The 21,996-nt window shown below is 46.2% G+C and overlaps 1 protein-coding gene across 1 annotated transcript in view; it reads left to right on the forward strand.

Moving 5' to 3' along the window:
- The window catches only part of klhl29 (kelch like family member 29), a 133,313-nt gene that overhangs the window by 20,528 nt on the left and 90,789 nt on the right, over positions 1 to 21,996 (forward strand). The window contains exon 3 of the mRNA XM_077016822.1: positions 20,750 to 21,052. Within this exon, the coding sequence (XP_076872937.1) occupies positions 20,780 to 21,052 (273 nt within the window). The 5' untranslated portion in view covers positions 20,750 to 20,779. The remainder of the gene's footprint in view (positions 1 to 20,749; positions 21,053 to 21,996) is intronic.

Genomic DNA, 21,996 nt, shown 5'->3' on the forward strand with positions numbered 1-21,996 from the left:
AATGCGTGCAAACCCCAGCATGGGGTGAAGGCAGCAGGCTCTCAGTGCTACTTAGCGTGCGTTAATGCAGTGTGGCTCTCAGCAGTGCAGAACGCTGCTGCTTTATGGGCTGTTTGCCCCTGCAGGCGGCCGGCCGGCCCGTGGAGCCGACCCGTGGAGCCGGCCCGCTCCGGCGAGAGCACGCACCCTCGCTCCTCTCTCCTCCCTGCTTATCTAGCTTGTAATTAGTTCATTTTCCATTTTAATAAGATAGATCATGGCCATGTGGGCTTTCAAACAGACCCGGCCCAGCCCCCGGCCCGAACCGAGTTCCAGGTAAATGAGAACCTGTCAAGCAGCCTTCTGGGGAATAAAGAGCATGCAGGATGAAAAAGGGCTCCAGCAGGTATGTGTGTTAGGGAAGGAGAAGGAGAGAGGGAGGGAGGGAGGGAGGGAGGGAGAGAGAGAGGGAGAGAGAGAAGGAGGGAGGGTCAGGGAGACAACAGCACTATATAGCTGTTCTCATAAAGCAGCCATCCTTTTACATGCAAGCACACAAACACACACACACAAACACACACACACACACACACCTGCATACACATTCGTATTCTGTGAAGTCCGCTGAGTCAGGAGTGGGTGGGGGAAACATGTTTTTACGTGAGGCCTTGCTGATTGGCTGGTTTGTAAAAGGGCCTCTCAGCCTTCCACGCCTGTGTCAGGCAACGTGGGTCGAGGAATGATCTAGAGCCACAGCAGGGGTATGATCACTCCTACATTATACCTTTAGCCCTCTGTCACCTAAAGAGGGCGGGGTTTAAAGCTCCCCATAAATGAATCATGAAGCAGGGATGGAGGCGTGTCCTCTTTATAGACAGCTGTGAATGTGGCTGTGAAAGTTCACTAGTCTGTGACCATGGACCATGTTTACAGCGCCATTGCTGCGTAAACAGGGAAGTGTTTCCACAAAATAAAAATCCATTAAAAAAGGGTATTTCAGCCTTTTTGGAGACATCTACAAATATCTGAAAAAAATAAATGTGGATGTCACCTAACCCACCCAAAAATCACCAAGGTGATTAAACGGCTTAATGCATCATTGGCTGAGTGGGTGGCGAGGGCAGCTTGTGTGAATGTACGCGTCAGTTTGGGCTAATGCAACAATTTAGGTTCATTATAATTTAACGGATATCCTGAATTGTAGCTGTGAGCCCTGCTGCATGTTTGAGTGACGTGTACATCCATTAGTATGTCCTACCATGATGTAGACGTGCTCACGCTCCAGCGAGTCCCGCCTGCTCCGGGGTGTTCTTGCAGGAGAGTTGATTAGGGATCGGCTAGACGCTGCTTCTGGAATGGCTAAATGGAACGTATGCCCTGCAAACTGCACACCACTGTCCTTCTAGCAGTCGTTTGGAGATCTGTGAGGGAAACAGCTCAGTTAGGCCTGCTAGCTACACTAGGGTTCCTGTTTAGTCATTAGGGCTATTCTATGTCAGACCAGGTCATTTCTGCCTAATAAAGTAGCAGTTTGGTCATTTGTTGGAGAGCTCACTGATTCTGTAGACACACACACACACATACACACACGCACACACACGCATACATGCTGAGAGATAGGGCGTGGCCTAGTGAGAGATAGGGGGTGGGCTAATGAGAGATGGGGGTGGGCTAATGAGCTACATCATTGCTTCATCTGGATCACCCTCCAGTGCTTTGGACTCATTTATCTACATAGTATGTGTATATACACGCATGTGTGTGTGTGTGTGTGTGTGTGTGTGTGTGTGTGTGTGTGTGTGTAACCTCAGGGTACTGAGCGCTGAGACATGAGGGAGGATTCGCATGTATTCCCATAATCCCCAGCACTGGAGAAAAGCACATCTACGCTTACTTGTAGATGCTGATTTTAATAATGACCTTCTCTTATTCCAGTTATATCTGGAGTCATGGGGAGAGAAATATGCACTAATATGCACTCTGTGTCTGACCATCACACATACACACGAGGAACAGATTCAGTATTGAACACTCAATAGTGAAGGAGATATTTGCTGTTGTTTTTATTACAGTGACCATGTATTTATGGATAACACAGCCAGACAAAGTACCGGGATGATTAAGTCACATTGTGTTGTGTTACCAGATTTTGCGAGACTTACTCGGAATACTCGAGTTTCATATTGAATGGGTAACTTTTTTCACGAGATGTAGCCCTATGAATGTGCTAAAAACTACGATTTGTGGTGTCACAAATCTTTGAGAGTTTGAGTTGGAGATGATACGTTTGCAACGGGGCCGTTTGTTCTTCCTCTATGTTTTTGCCGGACGCGTCAGCAGGACATTGTGTTGTCCAGGGCCGTTAGCACGAGGAGCGCTCTGTGTCTTTGTTTGTACCAGCGAGCGTCTGGCCTCCCGAGTGCCTGCTCTCTCGGTGCCAGGGTGCCGTGGTGACGCCGTGGTGATACCGTGAGCTGGAGGACGGGTGTGGTCGTCACCAAGGAAAAGAAATGTCTCTGTGGGGGGAGAGAGAGGCGTCTGTGTCTGTGTGTAGTGAGCTGTGGCATGTGACCCTTCAACGTCCTCGCTGAATGTCTGTAAATTGATCTGTCAGATTCAGATTTCAAGCTGTTGAGGTGTGTATATCAGATGCAAATTTGTTAAATATACCCCGAATTAAAATGCAGACATATGGAGAAGGTTTGTTTTCTTTGCTCTAGTCTTCTTACATTAAAAGCCCCACAAATATCCAGCCTTCCTTTACCCCGTGTTTGTTAGTACCGGTAGTGAATGGATCCATATGGGTTAGGTTAGTTAGCTAGTGTTAGTTAGTGTTAGGGTTAGTTCTGTGTAAATTCTGCAGAATGCAAGACTGTGTCTAACATTTGTCATCATGCATTAAAAAGGCTATTTGGAGTCTTCTCAACATTTAGGATAAGGGCAGCATTATACAGAAAAAAACATATAGCAAAATAACATAAATGTTTTGGCATAGAATCCCTCATGACATGACAAAACATTCTTCCAAAAATGAAATGAGTGTTTCTTTTAAGTCCTGCTCCCGGTCTCCCACAGCAGCAGCCCTGTGGCTCACAGCCTCCCCCATCGCCCGTGAGTGCAAGCGTAGACGTCGCCCCGGAATTGTGCAGTGACCGTTACGTGACCGCGTCCCGCCGGGAGCTGCCAGGGAGCGGGAGAGTACGGCGTCTGAGTGTGGCGCTGCCGCCGGTTAGCGTGCTCCGCCGGTTAGCGTGCTCCGCCGGTAGACCGATCCGGTGACCTGCGTGTGCCCTGCACTCTCGCTGACCCTCCCGCAGGGCAGCGGGAGATGGCAGGCGAAGCGTGCTGGCCGCATCACTTTTTAATGACGGTGCGGAATGCACCACCACTGCTGGGACCACCACCCACATTTAAGCGCTTTCGGTGGTCAGGGCTTTTTATAGCTGCCTCGGAGGGAAGGAGCCGTTGAAACAGAGTCTCGGTGCACAAGGCGATAAGAGGGATCCTAACTCTCACACGCTAGGTGAAGGGGGTAATTCCACTCGAGTGAGCTGCAGTGCACCAGGGCACCAGGGCTGTGCCGGTCTCCTCAGTCTCCTCAGTCTGCACATCCAGAGCTTAACGTGACACAGTTCATACTCTGAGTGTGATGATTGTTCATTTTTTGCAGACGTTGTTGGTTGAATTGTATTTGTCACCTAATGTAAAATATGTTGTGCATTACCTTATGACTTATGACTCTTAACCTTTGAATGTGTAGACATGCTACACCCGTCATGACTGATTTTTTTAATGGTTAGAGTTAGGGTTAGTGAATGTGTGGTTTTTTATGGTTAGGATTAGTGAATGAGTGGTTTTTAGGTTTAGGGTTAGTGAATGTGTGATTTTTAGGGTTAGTGTTAGGGTTAGAGAATGTGTGGTTTTTAATCTGCTCCGTTTTCTCATGGTTCTTGTTTTTATGGAGAAAGACTGCAAGTGCTGTCTGGTTATAGAAAGTGGGTCTTTATGACATTAGTGTTCAAGAGTAGACAGGAGACACAGCAGAGACTCCAGTGCCCACCATTAGCTACTTGAGGTAAAGGACCCAATCAATAGTTTTTCAGACCTGATGGAACATGGAGCAGCAGCCATGATTATAACGTCTTGTCCTTGTATTTTAAAATGGGCCAACAAACCTCACAGTGAGTCATGAAAATATCCGCAGGCTTGCCACTGAGACACTTGGCTGATCCCACTCTGACGCAAGCCGGGTCCTCCTGCAAGGCCAGCCCCTCGTCAGCCCCCAAGGAAATGAGGCCTTTAGGGCTTTTTCTTATTCCTCATGTGCGAGGAGAAAACAGCACAAAGGTGAGAGCTGGAACTTGAGTCAACCATCCTTACATCTATCTCACCGTAAACGTTGCATCGCATTGGAGGAGGCCAGAACCGAGTGGTTTAGTCTTCAGTAGCCCAGGACCTCGTGAAGACTGGTCCCAGCTGGTTTGCTTATCTTCTCACTCTCACCAGCAGTATGTCAAAAACATTGCTCTCGTCCTAATTAAATAGTCTTGGGTGTAGTAAAAGTTTTTGCCATGTCAGTTAAATAAAGAAGTTTCATCTTGTAACGTACAGATATGCCAGAATGTCAGGGTGTAGTGCCTGCCAGTGTCCACCAGGATCAGACCACAAGCATAGCGGAGTACTAAATATTTGTCCCAGTACCAGTACCAGCACAGATTCTGCTGGGTGGGTGAACTGTGTCTCCAGGCTGCTCGGTTTACCGGCCCATTTCTGCTCAAAGGTTATGGCCATGTGTCAGCATTAAATGTAGACATTAAAATGATCAGGATTAAGGACAATTTTGCTTGATTTTGTCTTTACCAACGTCCATGAATCAAAGCGTTCTCTGTCCGGCCAACGCAGTGACTGGAAGTAAATGAAAGTGAAGGACACCCGAACACTGGCCACGCGTGTTAAAGGCCCGAGATACGATTCATTCATCACGCTGACCAACTGCAGCATATGCAACGCACTTTCCATTGATTTCATGCTTTACTGACGAAATACACAAGCCCATGAATGTCATGTCTATTTTTCACTAAATGTCACTTTGTCAGTGACGTTGAATTACATTACAGAATACGGAGCAGTGTTTCTGATACTGTTTAAAATATCTATTATGTTACATTTTAGCAAATAAACTTTAAAGGCACTGTGCATCATTTTTCCTTCTAACGTTATATTAGCAGGAAGTTTGGGATTATCTTCATAATTCTCCTTGAGTCCAGCATTTATTAGGTGCTACAGAGAGCAAAATAACCTTTACATTTATTTATTTATTTTTGTATTATGTCCCCTAACCACTGTTTTAGGAATTAAGCTTTATTTGGTGTGATCTTAGACGCAATAGATAAATCAAATTGACTATAGCCTATCAGAAGCTACCTATCAGCCTAGCCTATCGGAAGCTACCTAATATTGCATATTCATGAACTGTAAAATCAATTGAACCTCCCACACTCCCATCACTCCACATCACTCTAGTAATAGAGACAGCGCATATACAAATGCATATATGCATATATGTTTTGCATACAAGGGGGAGAAAAGTTACTTCCTGAACAAATCAGAAATGGCTCAGATTACTTTTTGGGGTTGAAGTGGCACCATATACAAGAGTTTGTAGCAGGCATTTTACTGCAGTCATTTGGAAATTGTGCTCAATACAGTTCTGGACGTGCCAGCACACTTCCTGACACATACTGGGGCGATATGGTGATGTGGATGATACGTCTTTATGTTTAAACAGGCATTGTTTTCATTTGTTATTCAATTCAAACCCACATAGCAGAGTGGTGAAAGGCAACACAAAAGAAAACTGAAAATATCCAGTTTAGTGTCTTTTTAGGTGATGGAGAAATGGAAGTTAACTGTAATATATGTAAAATTCTTTCAATAAATATTTTTTTTCACAGAAGGCTGCTCGGAGCCTTCAAATGTTTTGAAGGATTCTTGATTTGTGTTTTCTTATGTTGCCTTATGTTGGCTGTAGACTTGTCATAGATTTGATGCTAGCGCATTACACTGGAACTGCTCTGGGTTCGGCACACGTGTCAGGGCTACTCTGTTCTAGATGCAACTGCAGTCACTACTGACACTGGCTAATGTCTTTTGACCCAGGGGTCTTCTGCAGTTCTCAGTCAAAGAGACATGGGTTTATAGAGGTGAGCTTTCTCCTCTGTGGGTACTGGACATTCTTTGTGTATCTGTGCTGACATTTATCAGTGGTTATGGAATCTGCTTAGTGCATGGCCGTGTCCAGCAAACGAACACTGTTACTGCGTCCAAGAACCGCCAGATCACATGCAGGGAGACTCCTAGACAACCGCACATGTGTCACTCGTTTTCTGTTTCCCTCCAAGAGAAAATACTCAGAACACAGTTTTCAGTTTGACATCAAAAGACAGAGAACTTGCACTCCGTTATTGTGGGATTAGCTGGATCTTGAAAAAAATGCATTTGAATCTATTTTCACGCACTTCAGCCAGAAGGTTTGTAATATACTGAAAGAACCAAAACAGGAAGTAGAAGGTTCTGTTGGCCCATGTGTTCAGCTCAGGATGACCTTTCAGCTTAAGGACTTCACAGATACAGAGCCGGCAACCTCTCGCATGTTAAATGGACCTCGTATATTAAGCTAGCGAGGTGGTTTTTCATAAGCTGTGAGCATGGGTAGAACATTTTAGTCATGCTCATATTCAATCCTGTGTGGGCTTTAGTGTTTTAATGACATCTCCACCACTAGATAGCAAGCACTGAAGATGAAGTGAACTGCAAATAATTGTTTAAAAATATATATTACACCAGTGAGCTGCATGAAGTGTTGACCACTGACTCTGTGGAATCTCTTAGACTGTGGTAGGATTAATAGTCTCAATGATGGGTCAAAATAATGAATACATTACCGCTTCTCACCATTGCCATCCTCAAAGCGCATTTCCTTAATGTCGACCCAAGCGACCCTCTCTAGCATCAAACGCTGATTTGAATGAGTCTGAGGGGACCTCAGGATTAATTTATGGGAAAATGTGTTTTCTCTCACAGAGTGTTCACTTTATGTGTTGTTTGTTTTTTTACCTTGAATGGCAAAAACAATGACTGGAATAATGGCCGGATCATGCTCGCAGAGCGTCTGGAAAATGGGATTTATGGGAAAAGAGGTGTGTGATGGTTGCGGCAGATACCAGGCAGACCAACAGTGTTGGGCAGCAGTGGTCGTGTGTGTTGATGCAGTTGGAAAGAGAGACAGAGAGAGAGAGAGAAAGGAAGAGAGAGAATGTGTGAGAGAGGGAGAGTGAGAGAGAGAGATTGAGGGTGCGAAGGAGAAAGAGAGAAGGGACAGGCCAGTCAGGGCACATGCTGTGGTCCAAACGCACAAGCGTTTATTGGCTCGCTGAGTGCTGAATCTTGATATGTCGGTGTTAAAGCTTCAGCTCCTGCTCGGGGGAGAGACACACCAGCACAGCAGAGCTGGGGATTCTGTCTCAGCGCTGAATTGTAACGCACGACTCGATCTGCCAGGCTGGCGCTTCGGGATGGCACACGTTTGCGTGCCAAAAAAGCCAGAGTGTGGAAACCCCCCCCCCCCCCCCAATGCTCTTCACAGCTAAAGCAACAGCAAGGTGCACATTTGGTGGGGTGAGTGGTGCGTGGGGGCTAGTGTGAAGGCGGCTGTCGGAGGGCTTTGGGGGAGGAGGTCACACAGGGGTCAACGGGGACACGTCTGGTGGGCCTCACGGCGCCGCAGAGCCGGACGACTGCTGCCGTGCCGCCTGGAGAAATGCCCACGTGGCACTGAGTGGGCTGTCAAGGATGAATCATAGATATTGAATAGTACTGTCAGTATAGAATCAAGTGTATGAATTTGCGAGACGTGTGTGTGTGTGTGTGTGTGTGTGTGTGTGTGTGTGTGTGTGTGTGTGTGTGTATTTTTCCAGTGAAAATTCACTGAAAACTGCAGGTTACATTTTCTAAAGAAATCCCTTAAAACTGCATACACACGAGACGCTTAGAAAAACAAATCCACACTGTCCATTTAAAGGGCTGGCGGCGTTGTCTTAATGCACTTGTGATAGTGGCAGTCAATATGTGTGTGTTCGTGTGTGTTGATGTATGTGTGTGTATATGTCAGAGAGAGAAAGAAAGACAGACAGCGAGGGGGTGAAAAAGCAGACAAAGAGAGAGGACTGGTGAGATAACGGAGGAGGAAAAGAGAGGAGCGTCTGAACCCGGTCGGCACCGAGCTTTTAGTTCCTGCCTTGGCGCCTAATGGATTGGAAAGAGATGTAATTGATTTGTTGATTTGGGGCGCTGAAGGCGCTTTGCGTAGACTAAATGGAGTTTGTATTTCCTTTGTTTGAGCTATGTATACCTCTGTAGTGAACGCACCCTGCTGAGAGTCAGCGTGTACTGTACGTACCACGGATTCCTTTGGAGGCAACAAATACGGTTAATCAAGTTAGTGTGGTGTGTGTTTAGAGCTGGGCAGTTTGCATTGACCTGCACTTTGTGGTTATAATGGGGGGAAAAAGCTTTTAAAACCGCAGATTTTAAGAGGGTTGAAAAGAACAAAGCAGAGAGGATGCAGAGTTTGAACTGAGAATGTCCGACAGAGTTGCGCGAGAGTGACCGAGCTCGCGTGTTTGTTCTCGTGGCTCGGCCCCCGTATGACTAATGACCTCTGATTTGGGGCTGGCCTGATCGATTAGGGAGAAGCGTGCTAGTTGCTCACACGGTCCCACTTCACATTTCCATTTTCAATCAGGCCTTTCACTGCTGGGCCCTCTCCTACCGGCCACTGCTTCCTTTATCTTGTACCCTTCATTTTCCTAATTTGATACTTTGGGCTGATAATCTGCAGAAAGAAGCCTGACGTGTCACTTCCTCGCACGTCCTGACACTCACCCACTTTATGGAGGACATAATGGAATCGCTGCTCAAACTTCAAATTTCATCTGCTTTTGCTGTGGAGGAGAGGAACCCCCCCCCCCCTCCCCACACACACACACACACACACACACACACACACTTTCATGTGCCTCACCCTGCTCACGTTTTCATCTGAGGGTGGGCGGGAATTAGCATATTACAGCCCATCCTCCTGAATGCTGGTTTTGTATATTATTTCTCTAATGAAGCGAAAACTCAGAGATAAATTGACATAACATAGTTACACTGGAGATATAATTACCAAACGTGCAGAGACAGACAGACGTGCTTTATCTCGTTATACTGGAGATGTAATTTTCAGTCTAAAGACAATATTGAATGTTGTGTTTAAAATTAGGATTAGAACAGAAGTCAGTATAAAGATTGGTGCATATTGGTCACTCACACAGTATGTTTAGCGCATAAACACATGACCATCATGCCCCTCAATACACGGTTCAGATGAAGCTAGGAAAACACCATCAGTGCTGTTATAACTGCAGCAGCAGCCTGTGTCTGAAACAGGCGTCTGCTGAGGACACACGAGGACAGACTCTTAACTGCACAGACAGTCATCGTACCGCACAACTAACCAGTACCGTACAACCAACGTATCGCACAACCAACGTATCGCACAACCTACCAGTACCGCACAACCAACCAGTACCGCACAACCAACCAGTACCGCACAACCTACCAGTACCGCACAACCAACCAGTACCGCACAACCAACTTTTTGCACAACGTACAAGTATCGCACAACCAACGTATTGCACAACCTACTGGAAACGGACAACCAATGTATCACAAACCAACCAGTATCGCACAACCAACCAGTACCGCACAACCTACCAGTACCGCACAACCAACCAGTACCGCACAACCAACCAGTACCGCACAACCTACCAGTACCGCACAACCAACCAGTACCGCACAACCTACCAGTATCGCACAACCTACCAGTATCGTACAACCAACCAGTACTGCACAATCTACCAGTATCGCACAACCAACCAGTATCGCACAACCTACCAGTATCGTACAACCTACCAGTATCGCACAACCAACTTTTTGCACAACGTACAAGTATCGCACAACCAACATATTGCACAACCTACTGGAAACGGACAACCAATGTATCACAAACCAACCAGTATCGCACAACCAAGGTATCGCACAACCATGGTTCTGTATAAGTATGATTGTATTAAACTGCAGGGTTATAAGACATCTAACCAGTGTGTGAATTTGTGATCTTGCACAGAGGCCTATGAGGACCTTCCACAGGTGTAATGCTAAGGTATAATGTCATATTTCCCTAACGCGGGGAGGTCAGGGGGTCCATAGGGACAGCAGGCTGGAAGGACTGGACCGTGCATGAAGTACACTAGATCCCACATGAAATATACCAGATCCTGCATGAAATACACTGGATCCCACACCAAATATATCCTGTGCGAAGTATACTGGTTCTCACATGACGTACTGAATCCTGCACAGAGTACACTGGATCCCTCGTTAAATATACTGAATCCTGCACTAAGTACACTGGATCCCTCGTTAAATATACGGAATCCTGCACTAAGTACACTGGATCCCTCGTTAAATATACTGAATCCTGCACTAAGTACACTGGATCCCTCGTTAAATATACTGAATCCTGCAATAAGTACACTGGATCCCTCGTTAAATATACTGAATCCTGCACTAAGTACACTGGATCCTACACGAAGTACATTGGATCCCACATGAACTATACTGCACCCTGCATGAAGTACACTGGAACCCGTAACACCACAGATGCTACAGTGACCATAAATCCTGCACTGGGGGAAATTCAGGCGAAATTGTCTGGATTTGTCACAGTCTTCTGTCACCATTCTGGGGAGAGACAAGGTATTCTGGAGCTGCTTTCTTAGACAGCTCATATTCCCCGAATGGGCCGAAACACATCGTTTGGATACGCTGTAAAAACAGTTGTTTCATATCACATCCAGTAAATAGGCATCAGTGCTTGTCTCCTAGTCGTGCTTGAGAACGTACAGTTGAGATCGTATGTAAGAAATAACACTGTGTAATACCTCTTTAAGCTGTTATGATTGAAGTCAACTGTCATTGGGCTCTTTGACAACAATAGATTGTGAAGGCTGTTCATGGAAATTATTCAATTGTTGTGTTTATATAATCAAGCTATTTCAGAGACATATGCTGTTTTCTGGGACGCCTTCAAAGCTGTTTGCATTGTGTAACCTTGACAACTACAGTTGGGCTCCATTCTCCATCACTCACTAACATTAGCTCTGTACTTCTGAGCTTCAAATGTCCAGTACCAGTGTGGGCTGGAGGCTCCTGGCATATCCGCCCACTCCCCGGATAAAAGCCACATTGTTGTGCCCTGGCGGGAACTCAGTCACGCCTCTCAGGGTAAATAAGGAAGCAAGTAAAGAGGTGGAGAGTGTCGTGATTGTTCTCGGCGCTCCTAATAAAGAGAGCTCAGAGAGCACACACAGGTGTCACCTGGGAAAGAGAGAGAGGGCAGCTGGTGGTTCGAAAAACGTGCTGCGCTCTTTCTTTCTCTCTCTCTCTCTCTCTCTCTCTCTCTCTCTCTCTCTCTCTCTCTCTCTCTCTCTCTCTCTCTCTCTCTCTCTGGGTTTAGTCATCGGGAACATCGTGTTGTGCTCCGTAAAGCACGCGGGAGAAGCCATGCCTGGCCAGCGTCCCTCAAAGAGAACATAACCTTGTCACAGTAAAAGCGTCACCTGGAGATGTCAATTCTGAGCCCCTGTGCTTTAGCGATGGTTGGTACGAGTGTGGCCTGTTCCGAGTGAATAAAAGCGGCGTAAGAAAGGAGAACTGACTTGGTAAGACTTGAACTGGAGTTGTAAGAGGCTCTGAAATGAAGGATGATCCCACAAAAATGGAAGAAAATGCTTCACTCTACCACTAACCCCTATTGAGTAGAAGGTTTAATGGGTGCTTGTGGCTTCGGCTGGCTGACAGTCTCAGTGTGTATGTCTAAGAAGTGGTGGCTGTGTTCAGTAACATTAAGTTGAAGTTGGAGAGTTTGGGACAGTTAATTCGATGATTGGGTTTTATCACAAAATGGCAATGAGAGTTTCTGAAGACCCGTTGCAGTCTGAATAACATTTAACAGGATCCCAACAATGCAGATGGAAGTATGGAAATCAGATACAGATTTTCTATTTTTCATTTCCAGTAAATAATCATTTAGTGACGCTGAAATTAGGCTCCATAGACTGTGTAATACTTTATGACTTTAATTGACATTTCCAGATCTTGGCATTGTCCTAGACATGCTATGAATGCATTTGTATTGCTTTAAATGCTGTCCAATGACCAGACCATATAGTATAAACAAACCAGCTCAAACTGCCACACAAGTTGAGCTAGTGTGTTCATCAACACACTCTAGCAACAAAGAGCCAATTACTCTTTTCTGTGTATTCTGTAGAACCTTTAAAATTAAGTTACAAATCATGTTGTCAAATCCAAGTACAACTGCCTAGGTACCTTACCAGTGGTGTCATCCATTGTTAAATGTGTCCTTACTGGAGATGCATTAAATCCAATAAAAAAGGGCATTTGCTTTGACAAATTCTCCACCAGGGCCATATAAAAACTCTTGAGCCTCAGGAGAGGGCTCTTGGCGTCTGTGTTTTACGCCCGTCTCTCCGACTGTTTTCACACTCTGGTAATTTATCGGCCGCTATCAGACGTTGTCTGCACCGGGAACCGCCCGCACTCAGCGACTGAGCAGAGAGGCTGGCAGGGACGCACTGGGGGCGGCCGGCTGAGCCCAGGGAGCACCAGGAAGTGACACCTGCGTCATGTCCAACACTTCCTCCTCCACCCATAATTCTTCTTCCTGCCAAAAGGGCTTGTGTTTCGCCCCCTTTCACAAATTTCTGTTTTTAAACGATGCTGAGTCTGATGAATGTGACACTCCTCTTCTGCGGCACTGCTGCCCTTGGAGAGATTATTACCCACAGTGCTTTGCATGCTGTGCAATATTAATGGGAGGGGAGGTGAAAGGTCAGCCATACGGCCTTACATCCAAACTCTCACTCTACTGTTATCACTGATTTCATATTCTGTCCATAGCAGACAAAATACCCTGCTACTCCTTTTAAGTTTTAAGTTTATGAACCAGCACAAAACGGCCAGCAGATCACTGAGCTTTAGACCCTTTGTTTCAATTCAGACTGTCTCCTTGCATTTGTTATGCTTATGGCTACTTTCGTCTTATAAGTAGCTTTATAAATGGGTGAAAATGACCTAAAAATGCAGTGTAATCTCTTCTGACATGCACAGCTTTGATGTACAAATCTACTCTAATCAGACAGCAGCTTTCAGGATAGCCTCGTCTTGTGTGGTTTTGATAGGGGTCTTTAGTTTCGAATAAGGCTGAGGCTTGGTACTCACAAATGAAATCTGCTTGTGGCTGAGCAATTAAGTCTAAAGTGTGTAATAATTGACACTGTGTGGGTTTTCCAAGTGTGGCCATGATGGCGGCTCAGACTGCTTTATTGTGCCAAATAGCTGTCAGATGTGTCCATATTGTCAGAAAATAAACTTAAGAGTGGTGAGGAGCTGTTTTAAAGACACAGTAGCAGTGAGACAGGCCTCAGTGAGACAGGCCTCAATGAGACAGGCCTCAGTGAGACAGGCCTCAATGAGACAGGCCTCAGTGAGACAGGTCTCTGTACTACACAGCTTTGAATCCTCCCCTTCCACAGCATTATTATACCCCAGTCTAAAATAACATCTTCACCGTCTATAGCCCCGCCCACTTTAGGGAACTTCCTGTTTATTTTAGCTGCTACTGCACATCAGGATGGGATAAAGGTGGGAGCTTCTACCTTTTTTCAGTACCAACACCCAAGCACACTCTATAATTATATAATTATATATAATAATAATATAGTTCCAGAAGTTCAGAGGTACAATCAGCCCCATATGATCATCCTTGTTTCGTCAGCACGTAAGGTGTAAACAGATCGGTCTCGCTAGAGAACTGGACCAATCTTTAGACCTCTCTGGAATGGGATCATTGCAACTTGAACGACTGTGACCTTCTTTTCAAACATAAAGACCTGTCATAGGTTTGATGTATTGGAGTTGGATGTAATGCAGTAGGTGTGTCCAGGACCCTGTCCACCCTGATGAGGTCCTCTGCTCCAGATCAAGGTCCAGGCAACAGATCAGCTGGACCATCAGCTGGACACCACCCAGCCAGCACCACCCAGCACGTTTTACTCCACGCCAACTTAGAATTGTCAGTCATTTTAATGACGCTTGTTCATGGACCTTTATTGGTGTAGCACACAGTGCTTCCCCAGCGAGGGGACGGACCCCGGGCCCCTACGGCAGAGACGGCACCCCCAGACCCTGGAGCTTGTTAATGCTGCCCCTGCTTGGTCTGCCTCACACGTGTCTTTCAGAAGGTCCAACCCCAGTGCAGCACCGTTCCTCACAGAGGATTCACACCAGTTGTAGTTCTGCATGGGTGACTGCACGCCATCTTTACTTCTTGTGTCTTCTCTTACACGGCATGTTGGGCTTGTTCACGTTCTGTAGATTTAGGCAGGATGCAGCTGTAGACAAACGGGGGGGGGGGGGGGGGGGGGTGAATGGGGAGGGTGGCTGTGTGGGGGGGGTGATGTAGGTGTAGACTACCGGGGGGGGTGAATGGGGAGGTGGGCTGTGTGTGGGGGGGGGGGGTGATGTAGGTGTAGACTAGCGGGGGGGGGGGGGGGGGGGGGGGGGGGTGAATGGGAAGGTGGGCTGTGTGGGGGGTTGGGGGGGGGGTGGCCCTTCTACATAAAGCCTCTCTGCTCCTTCACTACATCAGTCCCACATTCACTGTGCACTTCTCGCCATGCCTTAGAAACCCAGCTAGCAGGAAGAGGAAATGAACTACATGACACACACACACACACACACACACACACACACATTTTTGCATTGCAGATATTTACACATGCACATACACATGCACACACTCTTCCTCGTTTGATAGCAAATAGCAAAAATATTCAACCAATTGGGCCTTTTCATGCATTTAAGTGCAGTTTTTCCCCCTATCCTCTTTCCTTTTTACATTTCAATTACTAGTCGTCTTTTATACAGTGGCCTAGCCAGAGAAATCTCCAAGGCAATTAAAACAGACTTTTCTCTTCCAGCGTTCAGTGGCCGCTGTGCTGTCAGGGTATTACCCGATGCATAAGTGGAGTCTCTCACTGTGAGCGCGCCTGCTCCTGTGTGCGTGTGTGCGTGTGTGCGCGTGTGCACGCCCTCCTCTGAGCTTGAACGTAAACTAACGGCCATGCTGTGTGGAAGAGAGGGACTGGGGTCCGTCTCCCTTCACGGAGATTCATCAACACCTAGTGGAGGAGCCTGGCGCTTTGACACTGGCGCTGAATGAAGTAAGAGGTGCCGGGAGTTTGGCTTTCAATGTGCATTTGAGTCGGACCAGCAGCCCTGGCACAGCAATCTTTGCCTCCTGAAGAATGTGTCATTAGGAGAGACGTAGTGAGCGTGAGGAGGGACCTGGGTGAACAGGGCCCTAGTGCTCGAGTGCACACTCCACTAGACCTGTCCTGTGTTCAAGGGCCCATTGATGTCTTCATGTGTTCTAGTGTTGTTGGTCATCAAAGACCCCTCTTATCTGAACACAGTATTTGCCTGCAGGGACAATTGAGGCATTTGGCCAGAATGCATCTTGACTCTCTCTCTCTCTCTCTCTCTCTCTCTCTCTCTCTCTCACTCTGACACATGACCTTTGACCTTCTCACATAAGAACCCTTAGAGTCATCCCTGACTGTTCTCTCTTTCACCAGCGCTGGTCCTATTCTCTGATGGCACCTCATTTATTTTATTATGTGCCTGGGTTAGCTAATCTAATAATGATTTGTCTTCTTTCCTATGCTGTATAAAAATAAGCCTCCATCTCTTATATTACCAGAGAAGATAGATTTTTCATATGTTTTTGCATTTATTTATTGCTCCTTAGATTTTCCTGCAAGTGTGCTAGTAGTGAACTGTCAGTCTGAAAAAGAAAAATACAAAAGAGTGAGTTTGCAGTGTAGGTTAAGATGAACACAGGGCATTGTCACGTTCATCGTGCATTTTAATTTATGATTTATTTTACATTTTTTTCCCCTTGCATCTGAAATACGGTTTAATCACCGTGCTCTAATTTTGTCAGGATTTCTATATATTAATAAAGGATATCATTTGCTGTCAGGGAAAGTTTAATGTCAGAGTTTTCACAATGTGAGCAAACCACACAGTCATTTTGTCTCCCTGCGGTGTTTTGGTCCTGGTCTCTGGGCTGGTCTCCCCTTCCTCACAACAGGGCTGCACCACTGACTCTCCGTATAGCTTTGAAGGTTTTCTACATGTGGGTGACTGACCTGTTGTAATGGGTGACAGATTTTTGAAGAATATGACGCCTTCATCCCGCTTCTAAAAACGAGTGCCATTGTTGACGTCTCGTCTACCTTTGTTTAACTCGAGCTCATAGTCTGTAACATGAATGTTTGTGGACTGACGTTCTGTTTTCATTATGACACTAGGTTTGATTTGGAATCTATTTTAGCTGCTAATTAACGGTTCACTGTGACAGTTGCCAGAAGTTATTCAAGACATTGTGTACGTCTCCGCCAACGTGTTTGTCTGTGGAGTCGCACAGAAAAGACCTGAATTTGCTGTTGTGTTCTGTAGCAGAATAATGATATATTCAGTCAGGACAGCAGAGTAATAAGTATTTTTAACGTTTATAAAAAAGGATGCCTTGTATCATAAAAACACATTTCACTGTGCGGTTAATGGTTGAACATGAGCATATGGACGTATGACATTATTAAAGCAAAGTCCATTCCATGGCCCAGAATAGATTTTTCTGAGGTACAGGCTAGCCTAATGTGGTAGTTTTTCACGATTTGTAATACATTGCGACAGCTTTGGATTATGTTGTCACCATTTGTATTAGCCGCGGTCGTCGATAGCGGCGGAGAGGGCAAGAAACATGCCGTTTTATGGAGATTCATGTTGGTGTGTTTGTCAAACATCAATATGCTGTATTAAGTCCCTGGTTGTTTATCTGTACACAGTCATAGAGCACTGACATGAGTGACAGTGGTTAGAATGGATCTAAATGAGGTCCTCTTTGCTGTATTTGTGCATGAAAAATCATCTCTCAGCTTTGCGAGAACAGCATGGTCTCTGTATTTCAGTACAGCGGACATGTTGAATTCCAGTTTGAATTCCAGTTTGGATTCCACTTTGGATTCCGTTTGCTATTTAATGAGTCATTGCATAATCAGTGTTGAAGTTTTGCATCTTGCAAAGTGTTTGATTGACTTGACCCCGCTGCATCATTAGGACTGTTGAGGCTATAAGACATCCAGGCGCTGTTGGGCTGATTTGTTTGACTCAACTTTTAAGTGAGTGAGCAGAAGGAGAACTGAATGTCTGGTAAACCCCTCTCCGGCAGGCCACAGGACTTGTTTTTTTTTTTGGTTTTTTTTTTAACATGGAGTTTATTTTTCCTCTCGCTCTTCAATCAAGATACTCGTGTTCTTTTTAGTCTGGAAGTCTTTTCAAAAATAACCGACATAGTTGCAGTGTGGGGGGATGGTGGCACTTCTTTACGACTGATGAGGAAGCTGCCACAACCTCTCTCTCTCTCTGGATCTCTCTCCCACAGAGAGGAGCCTACCTCAGCCTGAGACAGGGACCAGGAGTCTTCGGTCCTCGCCTGTGGCTATTTCTGTACCAGCTGTCTCTCTCATTAGTTAAAGTTCGCTCAAACTACCTCTGTTGTCTTGGAGCAGTTCTGTACGCATGTGTATCTGGGCACATGTACGTCCACGTGCAAAGTGTGTGTTTGCTTACATGTTTTTGTACATAGTGGTGGGCCAGTGTGTGCCCTATGCCAGGAGAGAATTGACGTTTTATATCGGTATGTCGGAGTGCTGGTTTGGTAGGACAGGACTCTCCTGGGTTATGTGGTAGTACCATTTGAGTTAATACCTTTGGTTCTGACTGCTGGAGAGAATTTCAATCAACGTTGTTCTGGGAATGTTGCTCCACAGAACTCTCCTCCCTTTTCGACAGTCTCAAGAAACACCAAGCCTGCTCTCCATCTTGACTTTAAATAAAGGTTTGTTTGTTATTGACACGGGGGTGTCTCCTGTTCCGCGTGCCGCGTGCCGGAGTCACAGCCCAGGAGAAATCAACACGCTTCGCCGTTTGTCTCACATGGTTCTCTTCCCACGGGCTGCCGCGGTGCCATCCCGAGCGGCTTGGCCCATCTGTTCGCCCCGGTCGCCCACTGGGGGGCTTTGTGTCTCACTCCTCCCAAGCACTCTGCTTTGGTAATGCTCTTCGATCTGTCAGGCTCTGAGTGACAGGCTCAGGAGATAGATGTGTGTTGTGTGTATGTGTGTATTTATTTGGGAGTGATCTTTGAGTGTGAACCAGCTATTCGACTCGTGTTTTGGTTAATCACCCCCCTGAGATTTTCCTTAGCTGTCTCTTCTTTATTCTCTCTCTCTTTCTCTCTCTCTCTCTCTTTCTGCCCCTTTGCTCATTGGTGCTAAATGTCGGCTCTAATCATGAAGGTGTCTTGTCAGCACTATGCACTCAGCTCTGTCGAACACCTACAGAAAAAAAGAAAAAAAGGTAAAGAAAAAAAGACAGAAAGAGAGGAAACACTCGGAGTTCATCGTCTACCTCAACCACCCCATTAAAAAGCATTATGCTCCAACTAGTGAAGTGCCAGTCAATGTGCTATTGGCAGCTCCGTACTCCCTAGCTGGGTTCTCTCCCAGGATAGTAACAGTGTGGGTATGGTACCTCCTGCCTACTGCAGCCCACTGGATCTGCCTTGTTCGGTGAGTTCAAACAAGCACTAGCATAGCTTGGAGCTAATGTGTTTACTTAGCTATCACACATGCGATACATAACCAAGCCCTGTGGCCAGTGGTAGTTTGCATGGAATATATTTTGCACATGACAGAGCACATGCAGAGGAAAGAAATTATGTCTGATACGGACCATCCAGTATGTGTTAACCAAGGAAAAGCGGCACAAATTAAACTATGCAGCCAATCCAATATATTCTATGAATAATTAATGTGCTGCTTGTAATATGGAATGTAATTACTGAAGGGAAGTCATTTGCCTCAACCCCATCCATGTTCACGTGTGTGTGTGTGTGTCTGTGTGTTTATACATGTGTGTGTGTGTGTGTGTGTGTGTGTGTGTGTGTGTGTGTGTGTGTGTGTGTGTGTGTGTGTGTTTATATTTAAGTTTGTATGTATCTGTGCATTAACTGCAACAGTATTATGCAGAACTGCAGAATTATTTTGGAGCAATTAGAGGACATACCAAAAAAATAAATTAAAAAATGATTGTGCAAAGTGGTTCTTTGCCACCTTGTTGCTATAATGGAAATATGCCTGTCTGCTTTGCTGGAGTGAACTTGCTCTCACCCTCTGACGTCCCTTCCTGCTCTATTAGTTAAGATGGGCTTCCAGACTGGGGCTGAGAAAAAGTGTTTAATGGTGTAGACATTTGCTCTTAACTGAAAAGGTTTTTACTAAAATGTATAACTTCCATAACCAGCTTATGTATAAGAAATCTGTATTCGTTCTTATCTTTTCTGACACATTTTGGTGTTTCCTTTAGAGAAAACAATATCACACAATAGCTTCTTTCTTGACTTAGCCCAATTCAGCTGACTTCCCAATATAAAATGGGTCGCCAAAGTGCAATAAATCCTGATTTTGTTGCATGGCGCCAGAATGGCCTATACTGGCTTATTCTACAAGCAGCCTAATCTTTCCCCACATGTACAAAGACAGAAACTAATAAGCCAATTCCCCACTGGGGCTTTCCAGTCTTATTACACCCAACTGTCCAGCGAGGATGGCTAGATAAAGAAGCTGCTGCAAATAACAGAAAATTAAGTTTACCAACTTGCCAAGCCAAGGAAATAAAACAAACTTTTCGATCGGGCAAAAGGAAGGAGATCTTGAGATGGTTGGTAGTCCACTCAGGTTGCTCCTCTCCAAGCAATCAGCAGTTTAAAGCAATAAAGTGAGTCATGGAATGGGCTGGCTGCTTAATTAGGACCCGAGATGGGTTTGAGTTATGAGCTTTGGGAGTGATATGAGGAAAGTCATTAGGAAATCCTGGGATAGCCAGACAGATCAGTTAAGCATATGGAACAGGCCAAATCCACCCTCAAGCAATACACTCTGCCATTTTATTCCTGGTTTTTGTAAATAAATGCTACTTTTCCCACTGATTAAAGGCTGACAGGATGGGTATTAAATCAGTAAATGGAGTCTGTCGCACGTGAGCTTCAGGCAGATCGTGGCGGCAGCATCAGCTTGGGGGAGTGTTCACACCTTGGCAGTGTGAGACGTGCTAAGGATGAGCTGCACGTGGAGATTTGCATCGCTCACACTCCTCGTTCACCCACCTTTTGTCGATCTCCGGGCGTGTGGGCGTGTGTTAAATCACTTTGCACAAATATCTACTCTGTGCACACACAAAATTGATATTATTCTTGGTTTGTTGGTTCAAACCTGCGCTAGTGCCCTGATATGACCATTTCTTTTTGTTTAGACAGCTGGGATGCATTTTTCTTGTTCTATTTCTGGTTTTGGTGACAACATCTCAATCATTGATGTCTCTTCTTTTCCTCTCTTTTCCTCTCTTTTCCTCCCCCCCCTCTCTCTCTCTCTCTCTGTCTCACTCACTCCCTCAGGCGGTGCCGCATTGCCTCTGAAAGGAAGTGATGTCGCGCCATCACCACCGGTTCGAGAGGGACTACCGAGGTCCGTGGGAGCGTCGAGACCGGGCCTCCACCCTCCACAATGGAGTGACGAGCAATGCCTGTTCTCCCGCCCCTCCCCTCACCAATGGCAACAACCGGCCCGGGCTCCTCCCCCTCCCGGTAATCCCCTCCCTCCTCCCCACCCCGGTCACCATTGCCGTGACGTCAGCCAGCACCGAGCTCGGAGCGAAGCGGGCGGGGGCGTCGGTTTCGGTGGCGACGCCTGCTGTGAAGGTAGGTGGAGAACCGCCCCCCCCCCCCCCCCACCCCCCCTTACACTCCTCTTCCTGCCAAACCGCTTCAGCGTCTCCTCTCTTCCATCCTCCTCATTTACTTCATCATTATGGAAATGTGAAGTGTGGAGTGATGGGCTGAATTAGGCCCAAGCTCAAGGTTTCTCCGACTCTGCTGCAGGCAGGAAATACAAAGCAGGTGTTTGAGTGGAGCGACTTTGCCTTTCACCCAGATCTATCCTTTATTTTGGTTTACATTTTTATTTCGTTTTTTCTAGTTCACCAGCACTTCGTTGGTTATAGTCAGACGTTCCTATAACTCAGGCCTCTCTCAGACAGCCTGTGATTGACTTGACCTTTGTTGGTTTTCGATTACAGCAGAGATACTTTGTAAGTACTATTCAGTTGATATTACACTGCACTTATAAATGATTAAGCTGTGATAGACGCCTGCCATGTTTTGGCGTGCTAGGTCGTATTATGTTACGCCAGGGCTTTAGGACCGGCTTCATCTAAGAGCACTGCTGCAGTGCCTGCTGGGTACCCAGCACAATGGTTTCCTAGGTGATTTAAGCTGCAAATGCACCTCTGTGGTGGCTGTCTAAATATGGCCCCCATCACGACTCTGTTGGCACTCGGTTTCAAGTGTTCCACGCTGACGTCACTCGACGCTCTGTCTTCCAAAGCACTTTCGTTTGAGCGTGAACGAACTCGCAGCAAACCATTGGCCCCGCTCACAACGAGCTTGCTGCTCGTTATCTTGTCGCTCGGTTACTCACAGCTGCTAACGAGTCCAGGAGTCCTGCTGGAGGTCCACAGTGTTGAGTGGCTGAGTCTCTTCAGAGCAGCACACACGGCGCCAAGATACCGCGACCCGTCCTGTGCTCTGCCCCGCCCCGTTCCGCCCCCCCCGCATACCAAACCCCGTCCCATGCCCCGCCCCAC

This window comes from Brachyhypopomus gauderio, chromosome 9, assembly GCF_052324685.1.
Source record: "Brachyhypopomus gauderio isolate BG-103 chromosome 9, BGAUD_0.2, whole genome shotgun sequence".
Classification (NCBI taxonomy): Eukaryota; Metazoa; Chordata; class Actinopteri; order Gymnotiformes; family Hypopomidae; genus Brachyhypopomus; species Brachyhypopomus gauderio.